Source organism: Alligator sinensis, unplaced genomic scaffold (assembly GCF_000455745.1).
Source record: "Alligator sinensis unplaced genomic scaffold, ASM45574v1 scaffold550_1, whole genome shotgun sequence".
NCBI lineage: Eukaryota > Metazoa > Chordata > Crocodylia > Alligatoridae > Alligator > Alligator sinensis.
Genome location: NW_005841980.1, coordinates 206896 through 228230, shown reverse-complemented (window position 1 = coordinate 228230; position 21335 = coordinate 206896). Strand labels below are relative to the sequence as shown.

Below are 21335 nucleotides of genomic sequence, written 5' to 3'. Positions count from 1 at the left end.
CAAGCAGGAATATCGCCACAACCCACTCAAAGTCCCCGGCCAGTGCCTCGGAGGGTGGCTTAAATATACCCTGATGCCCATAATGGTACTAGCTTTCCTTGTACAACAGACTGTAGGTGAACCACAACACTGACAACACGCCCCAAGAAATCCTAAACACTTTTTCTTACACTAGGTAAAGAGGGAACACTTTAGTACGGGTAGTGGTTGCCAAATGCAGAAGGTGGGACTGGTGCATGACTGGGCTGTACTGGGAAGAAGCAGAGGCGGTCGAGTATCTATGGGTTGCTCTGATCACTCCAGAAGAGATGGTCCCTTCCAGCTAGGATCACATTATATGTTGCATAGCAGCGTCACAAAGCTCACACTGCCGACAACTAGGCTTCCCCGATTCAGTGAATAAAGCAGCGTCCTTCTCTTGTGCAATGCATTAAATGCAAGGCAAACATTACTAGCCATTTCTGCACCCTGGGCAGGGATAGACTGCATTAAAATGGGATTCTTGGACCCCCTTCGTAAGGTGCAGAGTGAGGATGTTGGCACAGAGCTAAGCGGTTACTTCCAAATGTCCCAAACAGCAGAAAAAGTTTCATGTTTTGAAGCCCTCCCAGTTCAGGAGGAAATGAAAGCCAGGTTGTTACTGATGCATCTTATAAGATCCTCTGATACCATGCCAGCATCTGTCTGGCAGGTGCGGGAATGCTGTCTGCTGGTCACGCTGATAAAGATCAAATTATAGAAGACCTCAATGAATCGCAGCTGGCCAGGATCAGTCTGTTTGCAGAGTTGCCAGCCGCCAAATGGCCCTGTCATCTCACTGTGGCATCGGCCAGTGCAGTGCTGATTTCTCTTTAATTATAAAGGAAAGCTGTAAGACTTGCAAGCTGTGGACATGAGAGGAAATAAAATCCTCCTACATGCTGTGCTGTAGTAACAGGAGCACTCCCATCTGGATCGAGAAAGGGGGTGGCAATGGCTAATTTCTCGTGGTGCCTCCTGTGAGTAGCTGTAAAGGAGAAGTCTACCAAGACACTCGGACTTTTGATTTTTCCAATTTCAATACACTATACTTTCCAACTTTGTTATACAAACTACAGGATGAGCCAGAGCGACCTTTCTTATCTGCAAGGGGAAAGCTCGACTGTTCTGCAACTTAATGTCAACGACATAATCATCGTCAAAATATACAAGCCCCCCTCTGCCGTGTTGTCACCCACGTCCTATTTACAACCGGACAACCTGATATGCAGACGACTTCAATTGTCAGCATGAAGATTGGGGATACTCCATTAATAGTAGCAATGGAGACAATGTGTGTCTCTGGGCAAGCCTGAATGATATAACTCCTGTATGTGACCCGAAGGAGCCACGTACCCTCCACGCGGGATGCTGGATCTTGCCTGGTGGAAAGGGAACTTGAGTAAAATGCTTGACAAGTTTCCATCATCTCAGCACAGACCCTCACTCATCAGCACTGGCAAGACGATTTTTCAGCCCACACCATCCAGACCAGCTCCAAAATGAGGCTTTTGAAGGGTGGATTGGCAGGCATACCAAAGGCTGACCAGCAAGAGAGCAAATCAGTTAGAGGATCCATCAGAAACCCACATTGATCCAGGCTATAATGCATGTACAAACTGCCTGATTGAAATAGCTAAACTCCATGTACCTAGAGATTATAAGAAGCCTCTATGTGCCGTGCTGGGATGAGCAGTGCAAACAGCTCTATAACATCATCAAGGGATGCAATGACCCTGCAACTGTAAAAAGAACTACAGAACAGCTGGCTTTCACATTGAACAATATCAAAAAGGAGAGATGGCTCGCTACCAGAGAAGGGGTGGATACGACCCACTTGAGAAGACAAGCATGGTGCATCATTAACCACCTCCTAGGCAAAGGCACCAAAAAAAGGACATTTTGCCCTGTGTCAGCAAGCACCATTGTGAAAATACTATGCAACAACAGCAAGTACGGTAACCCAAGCAAGCAACACACAGGAATGATTAGACCTGACTCATGAACAACTTAAATCACCCAATGTCAACCTTAATTTCACTGCTCCCATCTCTGACAACGAGTTCAACGCAGCTATTAAAGGGATCAAGACTGGCAAGGCTGCTGGATCAGATCAGATATTCCCAGAATTCATTAACGAGCTTGGAAGCACAATGAAAAGATGGCTTTGGAAATGCATGTATAAGCATCTCAGACTTGCAAAAATCTGGAGGAAAGCTGATGTTCTTGCCGTGCCGAAACCCAATAAGCCACCAGAGGATCCAAAGAGCTCCCGACCCATCTCGTTGCTGCGTGGTACATACAAACCCACGGAGCGCGTAAGTCAAACTAAAACAGAGAACGTCATTGATCCCCGGCTCCCTAAAGAACAAGCTGGCTTTCGGAAAAAGCGGTCGACCACCGATCGAGTTACGTTACATCTGACAAAGAAAACGGATTTGGAACGAGGCAGAAAACAAGAGCGATCTTTATCGACCTTGCAGCCACCTATGATGCTGTATGGTACCAAAGCCTCAAAGATAAACGGCACGCTATGCTACCTGACTGCAAGCTATGTGCTTTCATCATGAACATGATCTCCAGCAGATCTTTTAAACTCGCTACTAGCCAAGGAGAAAAAAGCAGAGTATGAACTTTGAAGAATGAGGTCCCTCCAGGGTCAGGGCTAGCACCGAGGCTTTTCAATGCATGCATCTCGGGCTTTCCGCGTACAACATCTAAGCGATACAATGCATGCTGACGATGTAGCCCAAGGAATTGACATGATCAAACTCGAAAATTAAAGTTGAGCATCAATAAATCAGCATCATCGCTCCTCCACCTGGACAGTTGCTGAGCCAGGAGCACGTAGGAAACCACGTCCTTCCCCATGAGCATAGCTAACCTACCTCGGAGTCGCATTAGACATCTACAGACATCACGTTCAGAAAGTCAGCAATAAAATCTCTGCATGGGTAGCTGCCTTGAGATGTTTAGCCACGGCTGCCAACGTCAAAGGGCTCACAACCACTGCACTCAGGACGGTATATGCCCCTGCAGAATATTGTGCTCCTGGATGGTCCAGAAGTTATCACGCTAAAAAAGCTCAATGTTGTGCTTAACAGTGCAGAGACTCATAACAGGCTGCACACCTTGTACACACACACGCACTCCCTGGCATTAGACCAAGTGATATAAGAAGACAGACCCTAACATCATTACTGGCAATAGAGGCAAGAGATGACAAAAATCACCTGCTCCATTAGCTGGTAACTGAAGACCCACATACATGGAGGCTTAAGAGGCGTAAAGGTCATAAAGTACTTACACACGAAGCCCACAAGCTCCTGGAAGACACTGGGGATGCTGAACCAAACGGAGCGGGCTGACCGCCGGGAACGGTCAGACCTATTCCTGCAGCATCTTACACCAACACCACATGATCCCCCGTTGGGCATGACCTTGACAGAGGAGCTCGGGTCAAGCTGAACAGACTGAGATTTGGACACAGGCTCTTCAAAACAACAGTTCACAAGTTGAATATCTTGGACGGCCCCTGTGCGGATGCGGTGTCCAGCAAACAGCACGGCGCTTCATTGAAAGCTGCAGTCTTTGCAAATGCCCAGACGAGGCACGCGGAAACCGCGCATTGAGCAAAAAGGCCGTGCTACATATCTGCATCCTTCCCAGACCTGAGGAGAAGCACTCGGACCTGCCCCAGAAGATTATCCCCGATCTCTCCCAGCTGTACAAGTTGGTTGAATAAACGATAATGCTTGACTTTACACATCTACAGCCCCAAAGGTTTTAAGGCACCTCAATGACTTAAGATGCTTCTGAAAATTTCCTAGGTACCTATTTTCATCTCCTAACTACCCTTGAAAATCTGGCCCTCAGCCCAAAGTTGAATGTCAAGAAGGGCTTTGCTTTTTGAATGCAGTTAGCATTTGGGGTTTGGTTTTTTTTAGTACATTTTATTTGATTGCTTAAAATAAGTCTCCTCCATAAAATGCATCAACAAGTGTCCTCCCACAACCAATCGTGGAAAGGAAATTTTAGCACCGAGAAAAAATATACTCCTATAGTGTAATCATGCAAAATGCTACGTCTAGGTCAAGGACTGAAACCTGAGTGCTGCTGGCATTTTGCGAACAAGGAGCACAGTGAAATGATCCTTCTCCGCACGAAGGTCCCGAATCACCAACTTTTCGAGCTCACGCAGCCAGGAATCACCGTGAGCGCCTCTGCGATGCCCGGTCGAGACGGGCTGATGAGTAGGAGGAATGAATTCAGGAGGAGGCTGCACTGCTTGCAGGAAATCAAGGACTCTTTGCTATTTCCTTGATGGCCTCTGATTCTCCATGCCGAACACGTAATGAAGTAGCTGCTCCGGCATCTCGCTCTGAATGGCCGAGTGGGAAAGATGAGAAGTAGGCACCTCCCACCCCCTCCATTGCAAATAAATACATGAGCAGACTGACTGGAAACACGCCATTGCTTTTCAAAAGGTAGGTCTGGGATGTCAGTCCTTTCCCTGGCAGAATAGATATACCGTATTTTTTTGTATCTTTATCAAGTGGAGCCAAAGCTAGATGAATGAGTCGATGTTGGCAGCACTTGAAAACTTGTTTGGGCATTGGGAAACATCAAAGCCCAATCCTGAAAGCGAAAGGAGGCCCCGGGAAAAAAATCACGATTCACTAGATGTTGGGGAAGTTCATTAGAGATATTGGAGAAGTTAAGGGAAACAAAGAGAGAATGGGGCTTAATTGGATATTTGTACCGCTCCATTCCTGGAAAACATCTGTGACAAAACCTCCGGCAGATCAGGCGAAGACCAACGTGAGTCCCTCCATCAAGCGTCGGCTGGGGCAGTCAGCACCGGAAAATAGTGACGCACGAAGGAGTGTTGGGAAAGGTTACAAGACCGCTTTAGTTTGCACGAGTTAGCAGAGATGAAGAACAGCCTTTTTATTACCTAAAACCAGTTTTACTCCTGTCATGACATGTAAAAATCAAATATAAATGCACAAAATGTGCATTTCTAGCTAAAGCCAAGGAACGATGCATTTAAGAAAAGAATGGCTATAGATGCCGTGTCTTCCCATTGGTGGGTTGATCTGCTTTGATGTAGGGTTTCTTTCATCTCTCTTCCACTATCTGCTCCATTTCCCCCCCCACCACGGTCCCTTTCTTTCCTTTTCTGGTCCATATTCCACCATGTTTTCCTTGTGGGTTTTCTTTTTATGTCTTTCTATATCCACAGTAACTCCTCACAGAAATGCAAACCAATAAAGCTGAATCTTGAGTAAAATAACAAGCCCATGATGTGCAAGCAGGTTGCTAAATAGATAAACACTCAGATGAGAAGATTTAGCCAAGGGTGATCCTGCCTTGAACAGGGACAAAAATGAGTACCTGAGGTCCCGCCAGCCCGAGTTTTTTCATCTGATTCGATGCAAAAACAAGTGCTAAATCCCTTAGCTATGACCTACTATTTCTTCTTGAAATGGTTTTGCATTTTACTAGTTTCAGCTTGAATGTGCCGGCATGCAGCAACGAGACTGTACAGCATTTAATGTTCTCATTTGCGAGGCCGGATAGATTTTTTTTTAAGTGATGCAAGGTTAAGTGATCTATTTCTTTAGCATCTTTATGTTTTGCTACATTAAAAAAAAGAGATGTTGGGAGAAGTTCTCACCCCAGTTCCTTCTGTGCAATCCCACTGCTTTCAGTGGGGCAGCATAAGCGTAGGACGACCGAATTTGCTCCTTCGTGTGCTTCTTTTGGCCTCAATCCTGGACTACTTGAAGGCTTTGCAACTCCTTGTCATGGACTTCCTTGGCACCATGATTTCTTTTTCTTCTTTTCTTACAATTGCCTTTGAAAGCAGCAGCTTAAACTTGCAAACATGCATTCGAAATGGCTCCTTCTTCCACATGCAGCAATTTCATAACCTCCGTGAGAATAAGTCATTCCTAAACAGAGTCCTCAGGTTGTCACAGCAGGCAATTAAGCATTGGTACGATTTACCAAGGGATGTGACAGATCTTCCTACCCTTGGATGTTCGAAGCAAGACACAGATGCCTTTCTACAGTGTATAGGCTACCGCAACCAGGTGATTGGGTGAAACTTTCTAGCCTGTTTTATGCCAGCAGTCCAACGAGTCGTATTTCGACTTTTGAAACTATGATTTTTTAACTATTAGATTGCACGGGTTGACTGGATTTTGGTTAGTTGGTTGTATTTTGTTTTTCTGGCTTTCCAGGGTAGGTTAACAATGGATGTGGAAAGGACTAGGTCAGATTTAGTGGTTACCCATCTCTGACCCCGGAGGGGTGTTTTATCCCCCACCAGAGCCGAGTCCTGCGCCTCCCTGTCTGTAGTCATAATGGGCACTTTTAAAATGGACGGGGGGCACTTTTCTGACTCATTGCACTTCTCCGCATCTGCCGTCTGATCATTAGAGATGCAGATGGAGAGCAGATAGAGTCGAGTATGAAGAAATTTGGACTGGAAATTAGATTTCTAGGCATCCCGTCAGAGGAGTAATGTTCTGGAAATGCTTTCAGCGAGGAGTGGTGGGGAGAGCAAGACACCGATCAAGCTCTTTCTTCATCCCTATGAAGTGCATATGAGGTTGTTGCCTGTGGTAGGCAAGGGACTGGATTTGATGAGATCTCATCTTGCCTCCTGTCCTTGGTTCCTATGGACATGGACATACCCTTTGCAACTGAATCTTAAATACAAATAACAGCTGAAGAAGGAATGCCACCCTTAAGAAAATGTGCCCTGTAAATGTAAAAAATGATGCATATTTACCCTTTTAAGTGGTGCAGCGTGGACAGAAATGGCATTTTCATCTGTATAATGCAAAGTAATTGAAATCTTGTTATGGGCTCTATATATTTCTAATCAGAGGGGAAAAGTGACTTCATTCCCACAGATTTGCTGTTGACAGGCTTCAGAGAAGGTTCGGTGAAGTGTGAAAATTGACATTTAGCAAATAGCAATTCAGGCTTCGTTTTTGTGAAGTTGCGTGAAATAAACCTCCGGTCTAAGACTAAATGTGTGGTCAGTAGTGCTATTGGATGCCGCTCGTCTCATTACTGCTGTTAATTAAAAAAGGGGACCAAAAGCCAAAGCCGAAGTCAATAAGATTGTTAATAAAGATTTAATGCAGTGGAATCGTTATAAATGGCCTGTACAGTGAATGGATATGCCACGGGGGTATCACGGTGTCGTAAGGTCTGTAAATGCGTTTTCAGAAATAGCCATCAGGTTGTAGCCAGTTTGTCATGCTAAATAACCTCTTCAAATCCACTTAGGGAAGTCTGTACATGGCTCCACAGTTTATGATAGGGATTCACCACTAGCTGCTGCTGTGTGCACACACACTTCTTTACACGCGGTGCCAGCAACTCCTCGCCCTTCAGAAGTGCATTTCCCCCTTTCTGATGCTGGTGTTGCGCTTGCCTTTGTTGTTAGTGATTTATTATTCATTGTAATCTCTTTAGGAGGGACAGGTTAAGTCACCAAAGAAAAGGTAAAGTCAAGCATTGTTCCAGGAAGCAATTTGCACTGCACTTTTGAAAGTGCGCACCATCCACCAAAGACTTTTAACACTACTGACCCTCTTGCTTTGTGTCTGTCCAAACGGGGGTTAAAAACCCCGTGATACTTTTCAAAAACAATAAGAACGGGGATAACTGGGACCGTGCTCGCCATCTAGATAAAACTGTTCTGATGTAGAAGGCAGCAGGCGAGCTCCCGTTGATAACAGCTGCTGGATTTGCAAAGGGCTGCACACCTCACATTGTATTCTTGGCTTTGAACCGTCTTTGGGGTTAACTCGAGCCTAAACGACGTTCAGCAAATGCCCCAATTCTTGTCTGTTCTGCAATGTTACTAGGCATGTTCAAGCATGGCACAGGAAGGTAGTTCAGGAAGCTGTCGTGCTGAATTTCACTGCGGGGTTGGAGGATAGAGAGGCTGCAATGTAGCAGAGGATGGTCCATATTAGTTTAATGGGCCTCTCGCTAGCTGGGGCGCAGCATTGCTTCTGCACACCCAGGAACACCTTCCCATGGATGCCTGTTGTAACATTTCCTCAATAATAAGGTATCACAGGAGAAATTCATTCCCACAACCTCTCACGTAAGTCCCACTTCAGGGCTCCAGCCAGGATTTTCAAAGGGACCCAAGACAATGAGTTGCCAAAGCCTATTTCCTTTGAGCCAGCTTTAGTACCTAACACCATTAGGCGCCTTTGAAACACCCGGTGTAAAATGGGGTTACCTGGAACTGACATGTAGCCCCATTTTAGGCTGGGATGTTTCAAAGGATGGCTCCAAAGAGGACGGAGCTGGACTGGTGTCAGTGGGAGCAAGGAGCAATTTTCTTGTACTCTCGACCTCGCAGCTTGCTGGCAGTGACATGGCAAGAGGTGTCCTTGGTGCCACTGAAGAGCCTTTTGTGCCAAGCTCTTTGTTTCCCACCTTGCTTCATGACAGCCCATCTACAGAATAGCCAATCTCACCAGCCTCCTCCATCATTCAGGCACAAACAGCGCTCTCCATTTCATGCTTTTTAATTAAAAGCTTTTAAACTCCAATTAGAAACTTACCCAGCCCGCCCTTTGCTTCTGAAACTGGGTTTGTGAGTCCGCTTACAGTATCGTAACGTTTTGTAAGACTATCCCAGGTGTGAAATCAATGCACTCGCGTCTCAAAGGGGAGGATTTTCTTCTTTTTTTTTTTTTTTTTTAAATTGCATTAACAAATGGAGCAAACCGGAGCAGAGAAGCTGAACGGGAAATATACACCGGCCATTATCCCAAGTAATTTATCTGTGAGCTGATGTAGCAAATATAGTGTGCAGTCTTTAGGGCATAAGGGAAAAATATCAAGCCTGTTATTTAACTGCTGGAAACACGCGTCCCTGGAGTCGAGGGTGCAGGGGGTTTCACAGCGCTGAGTCCCTCATTAGCACAGACCCAGGATGAGACTTTCCATCCTGGAGTAGAGTCATAGGCCAAAGTGGCTCTTGCTGGTAAGGAAATCAAAACACTTAGAGGCCCCTAATGTCTGCTTAGTGGCACCAGGGAGAAGGCTGCAGCTTAATTAGTGATTAGTGAACGAGTGACTGTCACTTCTGAACGTGCCAACAGTGCACGTGTCCAGCCCTGGCACGCCAGAGGAAGCATGTTTCCCCCTGTACCTTCAGTGCTGTCCTGCAAACACAGTCTGTCCTATGTAGGATCGCTGCCAAATTAAGACATCTTTGTTCAGCGACCAAAAACCAAGTGCCGCGTCCTCAGCAGGTGCAAACTTCCACAGTGCCGTTGCAGTCAACCCCAGCCCAGTTGCCCTCCCAGAGGATTTGGCCCGCTAGCATCCTCCTCCTCTCTTTGCTCCAGCTGGGCTTTGCAAAATAAAGGTTCCCCGGTATTTTTAGGAGGCTTGCCATGTAATGAGTTGGGAGTTTTATTCGTTACGGTGGAACGATTCGGCACCACAAGACGGAGCTACTCTTTGAAGCAGCTCTGCGTTGGAGGTCTGTCAGGATTGTGCACCAGGCATTCCCGCGGGGAAGCTGCGAGCGGAGTTGCCGTCATCCATGTCACTCACTCAGTCCCTCCGAGGTCCTTCTCCACCCGTGTGAGCACGCCATGCCTCTAAAACCACCTCTCTATTTACTGCATATCACTTCAGACTCTCTCCCAGCTTCTACGGTAATTCACTTTCTTCCTTGATTTACCATCAACCGCATCTTTAATTGTCCAAAATGGTTTTAATTTTCTCGTCCACTTAGTTTCATGTTAATTTGATCCCTTCTTCCTCTGACCATCTCCAGCTTTGCACCAGTCCCCCCACCTACCCCATGCCTTCTCAATCATTTTTCAAACTAGAGGTTTCTTCCTAGATGAATTCGATAGCATCTTCTGTCTGGAGTTGCCTTGTGCTTGCCTCCTGGAGATTATTCAACCATTCAGGAAATCCTAAAGCAGTTTGGACAACTCTGCAGAATGGCATCTTCTTCAGCAATGTCCCTACCGTAGTGTCTGTAGCAAGGAACCAGTTCCTGATGCTTCTAGCTTCCTCTGTGCTTTTGGGGTTTCACCACTTAAGAGTAAGTTACTGCAGCATTACAGAAGCGTAAAGTGCACCAAAAGAATACAGGCGGAGACTTACCTTTAGCTTTAAGGACTATATATGTGGATTATGTATAGGAACTTAACTCTCCAGGGAGGAGTAGAAAACCAGTGCATCACTGAGTGCCACTTAATGCCCTCCAAATAGTTTTATTTTAAAAAATTGTTACCTAAAAATAAAACAAATCAGAGACTCTCCTTTGCAACCCTGCCAGGAAGGGACTGGCAACCCCTGCAGCTCCACAGTGCATGGAAGTATTCTTGCTAGCTGCAATGGGTTCCAGTCTCTCCATGGCTAAGGCATATACACGTCATATTAGTTGCAATTAAACACCATTCCCTCCTTGCCTTTCATCTAGGCTCTGGTGGTTTACAACTGCTTCTGCCAGTCAGTGACAGAGAAGATGTATCCGTCCTTTCTGTGGTCAGGAGGGTATTATTTTAGCAAGGGCTATGCTTTGGAAAAGGCCACTGAAAACAGTGGCTGGGTTTTAAGGTAGGAAAAAATAAATAAATTGGCTCTTTCAGTGTTAAGCTGAAGTTAGCAAAAACCAGCAGCAGATTTATAATGCTCTTTGCAATGAAATACATTTTACTTTTGAATTGCATCTGTAACGTGTAATATCTCTATAGAGAAAGGCTGCGGCTAGCTAAAGAGAAAGGGCTGGTTTTAAAGTGAGACTGAAGACATTAGAGCAAGATTAAATCAGTGGCACAGGGGGAAATGGCTAGAGTTTAATAGATGCAGCAACACAAATGGAAAGGGTATTTCTTCCCACCCCCAACACACACAAAAGCACAGATATAGGAGCACAAAGGTAGGATGAAACAAAATCATTGAATAGAGCTATGTCATGATGAGGCTAATGTTACAGAGAGATGTAAAGTGCATGCATCTCTGATTTAGTTGGTCTATAAGGTGCAACCCTATCCTGCCTTCACGTTACGCAATCGTTGGTTTCTTGCACAGAATCATAGAAAATGAGGGTGGGAAGAGATCTTGGGAGGTCACATCTAGCTATTCAAGGCAGGACCAGCCCCAACTACATCATCCCAGCCAAGGATTTGTCTAGCCGGGTCTTCAAAACCTCTAAGGATGGAGACTTCGCCACCTCTCTGGGTACCTGTTCCAGTGCTTCACCACCCTCCTAGTGAGCAAATTCATCCTAATATCCAACCTCAACTTCCCTTGTTGCAACTTGAGCCCATTGCTCCTTCTCTCATCTCCCCCCACTGAGACCAGCCCAGCTCCGTCCTCTTTGCAGCCCCCCTGCAGGGAGGTGAAGACTGCTATTCAATCCCCCTCGGTCTTCTCTTCTCCAGACTCAATCAGCCCACTTCCCTCAGCCTCTCCTCACCAGTCATGTGTGTGTCCAAGCCCCAAAGTGCATGCTTCAAAGTGCATTTTTCAGGGGCACTTTGAAGCATGCAGCATCCTTCCTCTGATCGTGCACTAAAGGCAGGAGAAGTCCCAGTCCAGCAAAACATTGAAGCATATGCCCAACTGCAAACACACATGCAACTTAGGTTATCAATCCCCTGTCTTTCTTTTGGCTCAGTGTGGTACAAAATCTCATAGGTTCTGCACCACCAAGGACAGAGGGGCAGAGACTTGGCATGCTTCACACCTTGAGTTAGACTTATTGCTAGCTCAAACCAGGCCCAAAATATTAGTACTCCAAGACAATATCATTAGACCCGTGTCATCTACTGAGGGTTAACGTGAGAGACCTCGCTGGGGTTTCAACTGGGCAAGGTTTTCTGGATTGCAGCTTAAAGTCCTTTCATTTGCAGCCTCTTCTACTGACCGTACTAAGAATTGCACGTGCTGTCCGTGAGCGGGCCGTAAAACTGTGCTAGGGAATGCAGCTGTCTCGGAGTTGTCACTAGCATAATGGATTTGCAACATAAACATTGGAAATTGTATGGTGATTAATACTGCCAAACAGAAGAGCATGTTACAATGAGATCCAGGATTTATTGTTGGATGCAAAGATAATAATATATCCTTGTTTACATCTGTAATTAATGTAGTCCAAGAAGGGACCCTGGAAACCTTGCATCAGTAAGATTTATCTCCACTGAGTGAGATTACACTCAGATGTCACCATTCAAACAGTAATTGGTGCGTTTCATTAGAACATAATTGCAAAGGAGATTTGTATCAATGGCTGGCAATAAATAACATTGATAAATATTTTATTGTTAACCATGATATCTTCTGTGCGTTTGCAACGTGCTCGCTGCATCTGCATTGTGCCAAGTATTATACATCACGTATTGTACATCATGTATTGTACATCAGGGGAGCTGGAAGTTACAATATTCAGATTAAAAGTAGGGAGAAACTTTCTGTCTTAGCTGCTAGCTTTTGTTCCTTACTACTGACCTTTTTCACCTTTAAAATCTTGCTCTCTAGTCCCCTGCTTCTTTTACGTTTGGTTAGCTCAGCATCTCCCATCTCTCCCTCTTTCCTGGTCCAAATATTAGCAAAGTTTTTAGCTTGTTTCATGTGGGTGAAGTATTAATACAGATGCACCGCTGGGGAGCCCAGAGGGCAGTCGGGAAGGAGACAGAGGGTTAGGAGGCTTTTGGGAAATCACAGGATTTGGGATGAACTCATTGCTTTCTCTATGCCCAGCTGCAAAAATGCAATGGGAACACCATGCGGAAGAGTCTGTGAAGGGTCTTGTCCCTCCACCCCCATTTGGGCTCGTCCACTTCTTTTTTTGCCATTAAAAGCAGAGCTCGTACATGGTAAGGGCTTTCAAAAAAGAACTAGATGCGAGTCTCCTGAAGCAGAAATTACGCTCAGGTTTCTGGGTGGTTCAGTAAAATTAACTTTGGATCGATGCGGGAAGATGCACACTGTGTTTCCTTCCATGGGTTCTTTGCAAGATCACCCCAAAATACTGGGATCGCAGAAACGAGGCGTTTTAAATGGGCAATCCCATTGATTGCAGCAAAACAAAGGAATTAAAACCAAGCACAAATGCTCAGCCCCAGATGCTGGTTCATGGCTGGCAAATTGTTGCTGCTCTGTATTTATTTGCTAGCATCATTTACCAATTGTAGGAGACATAAGCAAGCACAATGATAACAGCGGCTAATTTTATGCCCAACATGAAATCGGAGAGCTGGTCAGAAAGATACTGTAAGAAATAATTAGAACCATTAGAAATAATGGCCCGCAGCTGCACTCGTACATGCTCTGTTCTCAGTCCACAGGTTTCTCAATGAAATTAAATTAACTCGTGTTGCCACACCACTGCTTCCTACGCTGATGACCTTACGGAGAGCAAACTGGTTGTCCTCCATCCGTGCCGTGAGCTAGGACTGTTCCCCGTGCAAGGAAACCCCAGGAGGGGACAGGAAACTCTCGGTCCCTTGGAGTTTCTGCTTGTTTGCTGGAGAGCGCTTATGGCAGGGGCCCTTAAGCACGTGTCACCCCTGAGGTTCATTCATATCTCGTGCCAGGCCTCCATCCTCTGTGACAGCTCGGTCTCTGCAAGAACCGTGCTCTCGCAGGCTTTCTGTTACCCCAGAAGCTCCCACAGAAGGAGAAAGAGAAAGTGCAAGTGCTATACCCCAAGAACCCAAAGGTTTACCCAAAGACCCTTGTCTGCCTACGTCCTTAGACCAACGTGGCTACAACCTACACCCCTGCAAGTGCTATACACGTTCGTACTGGTTGCTTCCCTCTCGAGTCAATGCTGCACATCGAGTCTGGAGAAGAGAAGACCGAGGGGGATTTGATAGCAGCCATCAGCTCCCTGCAGGGGGCTGCAAAGAGGATGGAGCTGGGCTGGGCGCAGGGGGGGGCAGATGGCAGGACAAGGAGCAATGGGCTCAAGCTGCAGCAAGGGAAGTTGAGGTTGGATATTAGGAAAAAACTTTCTCACGAGGAGGGTGGTGAAGCACTGGAACAGGCTCCCCAGAGCGGTGGTGCAGTCTCCATCCTTGGAGGTGTCTAAGCCCCGGCTAGACAAAGCCTTGGCTGGGATGATGTAGTTGGCCTTCTGGATTTTCCAGTGAACATCAGAGGTCTTTGCTGGGAGATGCAGAGATACTACCACCACCTGATCGGTGTTAATCAGAGACCTCTGGGAGACAAACGGGACTGAAGGGGGTCAAGTGGTGCACTTAGCACGGTCCCTCAGGCAGGAGTGAGGTAGAGAAAGCAGTTGCCGGCGTACATCATGACGTCTTGCTGTGCAGACAGAATAGGCTTCAGGTACCCAGACTCGGGTGGGATTTTCGCGGAGGTAACAGCTGGGTGCAGAGCTTTGGACAGCTCGGTGGTGCCACACACCGGGCATTTCTCACTCCCTCTCAGGTGCTCCCGGGGTGACCCCCATCCTTGTAGCATCCGATTGCTCACCACCCTTGAATGCATGTCTTCTCCGTCCATGGGTGCACTGCAGCAGGGGAGTGCTCTTATCCCAGGTGGGAACAGATGGTAAGAGTCTGATTTATAGTGGCACTCGGGCAGCTAATGGGCTTTTGCAAAGCATCTCATTCCCTCCCTGTTAGCTGCCTGCGTACCACCTTGGTTGTCTTTAATAACCCCAGAGACTGCACGAGGCTACATGGGAAGTCATGATGACACCAGGAGCTGAACTGGTGCTGCCAGCAGTAGCTTCTTGTCATGCCTCTGTCCCTACTGCCTGTCTACTGGGATACTGGCACAGCAGGGGCTTCAGGGCAGGAGGGGAAAGTAGCATTTCTGGGCCAGGTTCTGTTTTCACTGGACTGTTTTAATACTGGGACGATGCTATTAGCATCAGCAAAGTGAGCCTTAGTAACTGGGAGCTCACTCCAGAGCCCGCAACACAAACCCCCCCCCAAAAAACCAGGTGTTGCCAACACAAGAGCTCTAGGATGGACTATGTAAGAGCGAGAGGAAACCATGGGCACGTCTACATGTGTGCTTTAATGCACATTAGCCTATTTTAATGCATATTAAAGCATCACAGAAAAACTGTGCTCTTTAGTTAATGCGCATTAAAATAGACTAATGCACATTTTTCGAGTACCTCACATTGGAGGGACTAGATTTAAAGTGCAGCACTGCAGCAGGGGAGTGCTCTTATCCCAGGTGGGAACAGATGGTAAGAGTCTGATTTATAGTGGCACTCGGGCAGCTAATGGGCTTTTGCAAAGCATCTCATTCCCTCCCTGTTAGCTGCCTGCGTACCACCTTGGTTGTCTTTAATAACCCCAGAGACTGCACGAGGCTACATGGGAAGTCATGATGACACCAGGAGCTGAACTGGTGCTGCCAGCAGTAGCTTCTTGTCATGCCTCTGTCCCTACTGCCTGTCTACTGGGATACTGGCACAGCAGGGGCTTCAGGGCAGGAGGGGAAAGTAGCATTTCTGGGCCAGGTTCTGTTTTCACTGGACTGTTTTAATACTGGGACGATGCTATTAGCATCAGCAAAGTGAGCCTTAGTAACTGGGAGCTCACTCCAGAGCCCGCAACACAAACCCCCCCCCAAAAAACCAGGTGTTGCCAACACAAGAGCTCTAGGATGGACTATGTAAGAGCGAGAGGAAACCATGTGCACGTCTACATGTGTGCTTTAATGCACATTAGCCTATTTTAATGCATATTAAAGCATCACAGAAAAACTGTGCTCTTTAGTTAATGCGCATTAAAATAGACTAATGCACATTTTTCGAGTACCTCACATTGGAGGGACTAGATTTAAAGTGCATTAGCTACAGTGCATTAATGAATGTGTAGACGCGCCCAGTGATGCTTTGCGGAGTCACTCTTCCCACCCCACTGATGTATGCTGAAGCTCCCATCGAGCTAGGAGGATCGGGATCCTACTTCAGGAACCAGAGAGCCGCACGGGGAAACAAAACGTGCATTTTGAATGAACAACGCACTCGTCGCTAAATCATTTGCTTTCATTGTTCGTCCCCCAGTCGGTTCTGCTCTGGAAGCCAGCATTAGGTTTAAAAGCAGCGTGTTGTATTAATTGCTCGCTTCAAATGAAAGTATTCAGTAAACATTACTCCAACTCCCGGGAGCATAACTCCTCAGCTGCTTTCTTTGGTTTTGCATAGATTGTCAGCTCCTGGTTTAAAGACAGGTGTCTGAGGGATTCACTCAGGAAGTTAGAAATAAATACATTAAAATAACCCTCCTGCAGTGCTGCGCTCTGCAGACTCCAAGGAAATTGTATTAGGATGATTTCCTCGTCACCTGCACTGGCATAAATTGGGATAAAAAGCCTCTGCGGCCGAGTGGAGTCATCCCAGCTTCAGATGGGGGTAAGCAAGAGGAGGATGAGCATCAAAGATGAGAATGAGAGTACAACCCCATTCTGTCCATGAGCACGTTTCTTTTCACTGAAAGAATGGTGCTTGGCAATTACATCATTTGCATTCATTAAGGATTTGCAAATCCTGGGCCTAAATATGATTTCCAGATGAGTGAAAAGGATGCAGCTTGTTTCATTCAACATCTGAAATATGATGGTAGGTGTCTGAGCCAACGATTTAGGGCAGCATAATGACTGCATTGGCTCAGCCCAAGGGTGGAAATAGTGATGGGCCGACCTTGAGCAGGAAAGAGTAGCTGGTTTGCCCTTGTCCTTACTAAGAGCAGTTCTCCTTGGGGCTCCGCAATGCTATGGGGCAACGTAGAGCAAAGGAACAGCCACTCTGTGTGACTTTCTCTCCTATTAACACAACACAATTAGTCCGCACACTTCCTGATAGTACGGCGTGTCATTCTGACCTGGCTCGGGGTTTGCACAGGCGTACCCGAGCTACATTAAACTGCCTGCCTCTGGTGCTGAGATCAGTGTAGCAGCCACAGCATGGAGGTCCACACAAGCTACAAAGCCTGCCAAGGATCTTGGGTAAATCTTTGGGCCTGCATAGTAGGGAAGGGTAATAGCTACCGTTATTGTTACAGCGTTAATGGGTGTGTCTACATGTGTACATTTACTGCGCAGTAACTAAAATTACTGCACAGGATGGGTGGTGTCTACACATGCATGCATGTACTGCGCAGTAAATATGGCAACTTATGCCAGCTTGAGTGTAAAGTCTACACATTCATTAATGCACTGTAGCTAATACTTGCATCATGCATCATCTGCATCATGCAGGTATCAAATTTATGCTCAATTAGTTACTGCGCAGTAACGCACATGTAGACGCCTTACTGCACAGCAACACTGTGCGCGTGGACTGACTTGGAACTAACTTTTGTCCCAAATTGGTCCATACACACTGTTACTGCGCTTTAATGCCTGCACATGTAGACACCAGCCTAAACCCACTTAACTTACTGCGCAGTAAGTTTAACATGATGTAAATGCACGTGTAGACGTGCCCACTGTGTCAGAGCTACATAGGTTAAAGTTAGCGGAGTACATTGCATCTTTGACTGCAATGAAGACATGCCCTTAGCTACTGCATGGTAAACAGTGCAAGTGCTTTGTTTGGACATTGGGCTTCACAGCACGGTAACGATCGTGGTTGTGTCATCTCGCAATAAAAGATGATCTTTATGTCACAAAACCGTTGTGAGCCAGGAGGCCAGGTGAAAAGCAGCCCAGAGACAGGAGCAGAGGCTTCAGTACCGTTCAGATACCCCACTCAACAAAGCAAAAACCCTTGGGAGAAGAGTGCTTCTGAAAAAGCATGAGCTTATACTATCTGCCTTTCTAAAAGCCTGGTCTCATCCATGCAGGGTTTGACCAGGTGGGGACACATTTCCTATAACCCCTCTACCGGTATGAACCGCTGAATTTCCCCAGGGCTGTTTGCTCCTTGTTAGGTGTCCTCTTTTCTAAAAGCCTGGTCTCATCCATGCAGGGTTTGACCAGGTGGGGACACATTTCCTATAACCCCTCTACCTGTATGAACCGCTGAAATTTCCCCAGGGGCTGTTTGCTCCTTGTTAGATGTCCTCTTAGTAGTTTGCCACCCGAACAAGTGGATTTAACTAACATTTGTCAGCCGAGTCTGCAGTCAGGCACGGAAAGGAGACGGAGCCTCCTTCCTCGGGCACTTGTTCAGCGGCTTTCCCCGTTTTGCACCAGATGTCCTGTTTTTTTTTATTATAATGATTTTTTGTGTCAGTCCAGAGCACAAGAGTTAGTTGATCCTTCTGGTCTTCATATGCTATTTTGCTCTCATCTGATTTATTCTTCAGTGGGCACATCTACACACGCAAGTAATGCTATTTGACTTTACTGCGCAGTAAATTTACTACCTGCATATGCAGGTGGGACATTTACTGCACAGTAAACTAATTTCTTGTGCCTGCACATGTAGGGGGTGATGCTTTACTGCACAGTAAATGAGTCTACTGCACAGTAAAGCATCTCATGTAGACCCGTGAATAGAAAAGCCACCTGATAAGCAGGGCAACAAATGTATTGAGACAGCCAAGACATCAAAGAAAGTCAAGCTGCTGTGTCGTAGGTGAGATGCTAGCTGCATGCCTGTGGTTCACTTGGATTATATTATCCGTACATGTTCCAGTGTTTCACCAACTTGGGGGAAAAGAAGCCTGGGAACCACTGATCTAAAGACATCAGTAAATAGCAGGGTCATAATTGGAAGAGTGTCATACTGAGGCAGTGCTGGCCTCTTTTCTTTGAATTGGCTTCTTGACTTACAATAAACACACTAAAATGTATTCAACCCCCCCCCGAATACTCTCTCAATACCAGCAGGAGCCCCATTTAATAACACACCTTTCTTTTATATCGTTCTATATGCAAGAGCAGAGAAACAGCTCAAGTGACACTGCAAACACAAAAGGTTGCCAGCAGCACATTCACTAGTTGCCGGCTGCACTTGCTAGTTCATTTTCTCCGCCGGCGGCGTTACTGCCTGCCCAGACGATTTCTAGATCAGTAGGGGGGCTGCCTTGATGGTACTTGCATGGGGCGAAGTCACAATCCTGTTTTTGTGGCATCAAGTTTTGTTGCTTGGTCTAATGAGCAGAACAGATGGGAGAGCTGTTAAAGAAAGACCGGGTTTCCTATGTCCATATAGCACAGGGAGGAAGGCAGGTATTGCAGCTGAATGGAGGGAAGAGAGGGGTTTAATACGTTGCCTTTGGCTGACAGAAAGGGTAGATCTTGACACCCGCGAGTCTTAAAAGCACAAACCTCAGTTACCTGAACCGAAGGAACCAGCTTTGTGACCTGATACTGCAGCAAGCTCATCAACCTCCATATGTGGCCCATCCATCACGAGCGGGGTCCCAGTGCCACACTGATCCCAGTCCATACACAACTCAGGGAGCAAAGACTCCTTGAGCAGTAACATCTTTTGTCCCGCACTCCCTTGGAAACCTTGCAAGCTGTCACGTGCATCTGCTCTGGTGTTGCCACCTGTTAAATGAGCGCAGCCTTTGGTGCTGAAAAGGCTAAGTGAGCATTGCGTGTACCACGGACATTAGGATGCACGCTGCTGCGTGAGCGGTCAGTATGATGCCGATGGGGTGTGGGTAGGGTGGGGAGGATGCCTGAGCTTGCCTGGGGGACCAACCTGCTGATGGATCTTGGGACGTCGCTGCCACCGACAGCGATACCCGTGTTGTGCATTAGCATCTCCAGCGCTCCCAGCGGGGCTCTGGCTCAGGCCCTCCACGCTCTCCAGAGGCACCTTGTAGCGGGGGATCAGACCTTGTGAGAAGACCACCTCGGCTATAACACCAGCATGATCCCTTTCTACTCTGTTGCAGACTCGAGTCGCCTACACGCGCGCTGGTCATGGAGGCTCCGAAAGGCATCGAGATCAACGCGGAGGCCGGCAGCTTGGAAGCCACGTGCAGGACGGAGCTCAGGCTGGAATCCAAAGATGGAGAGGTAGGGGAAGGAGACAGCAAACACTACTGCAAAGCCAACCTGTACGCTGGTCTCGGGGAGACTCGTCCCCTCCCAATGTGCTTTGCAAATCTATGGGGCCCAGCTGTTTAGAAGCACTGGTAAGGTGCGTCTGACCGGTTTAATTCTCTGTAGCAAGGACAGACCGCCTCCTATGCAAACCAGCTTCACTCCACGGAGAGAGCAAAGATGATCCATTATTTTCAAAGTGCTCGGGTTATAGCGGCGGTTGTACAAGCAGATTTATGCAGCTGTTGGACCACACGAGGCTCCTAAATTCTCTGTTTTGGTGTCACTTTAAAGCAAGATTTACAGGGGTTACGTAATTAAATCCTATATCATGCATTCTGCTTTAAGAAGAGCTTAATTCACCTGTATTGATCGGCAAAGCTTTTGCAGCCTGGCTGATGTCTTTATGTTGGAGGGGAAAAGAGTTTGGTGGCTACATTCGGTGACTACCAAAAGAAAGGAAGGGTTGGCAAGGTGGGAGAAAGCCTTGCCACAGAGCCAGCAGAGCAAACAGGGCCAGAGGTGGGCTTCCGAGATACGCATAGAGGTTGGATTCAGCCCTCGGGCCTCATTTTTTACTCCACAATGTAATGAATAGACAAAAAACCCAGTCCCAAAAACCTCCCCTGGGGCCCATCCAATGCCCAGCGAAATCAATGGAAGGACTTACAGATGAATACTTGATCCTTGCAGGAGCTGGGTCTAGGTACTCAGGGGCTTTTGTGTTGCAAGCATCACATTTTAAGATCAGAGCTATCATCCCAGGCCCTGCTTTTGCAGATGGGTGGGCCTTTGCAGGGTGCAAACCCAGACTGGGCCAACAAAGCCAACCCCGATACTCATCTCCCTGGTCTAAGTAGGCCCAGGAGCTGTCGCCGTAGCATGCATAACACCTGTTTGCTTTTAAAATGCACCTAAGGCCCGTCTCTTCCAGCACACCCAGCAGCCCATGACATTAGCTGGAGCCCCGCATTGCCAGTATACCGCATTTATCCATGCAGCAGCAGAGCACCTTGCACTGGTTGGCATAACTCGTGTCTGCCACGTGTTTGTTCTCCCCAGCTTGCCCTTAGGCGAGAAGTCTGTGCAGTGCAGTGCTTTGGTTTTGGAGTATTGTAAATAGACCTAAGTGCTGCAGATGTCTCTACCATCAGTGATTGCCAGTTATACTGCAAATGCCCCCCGGGTTGCCAGGCTGTTCAGCACAGGCTGAGCAGGTAACCCCCAAACAGAACCGACCCAGTAAGGTCACCGGGGAAGATTAGGACCAAGAGGAAGGGGAGAGGCTTGGGTGACAGAGGTAACAT

General features: G+C 47.0%; 1 protein-coding gene across 8 annotated transcripts in view; it reads left to right on the top strand.

Annotated features, from left to right (window-relative positions):
- Positions 1–21335, top strand: part of SGCD (sarcoglycan delta) — a 405818-nt gene that overhangs the window by 382885 nt on the left and 1598 nt on the right. For all 8 annotated transcript variants that reach the window (XM_006021126.2, XM_025200974.1, XM_025200975.1 and 5 more), the window contains one exon: positions 19878–20001. In XM_006021126.2, the coding sequence (XP_006021188.1) occupies positions 19878–20001 (124 nt within the window). The remainder of the gene's footprint in view (positions 1–19877; positions 20002–21335) is intronic.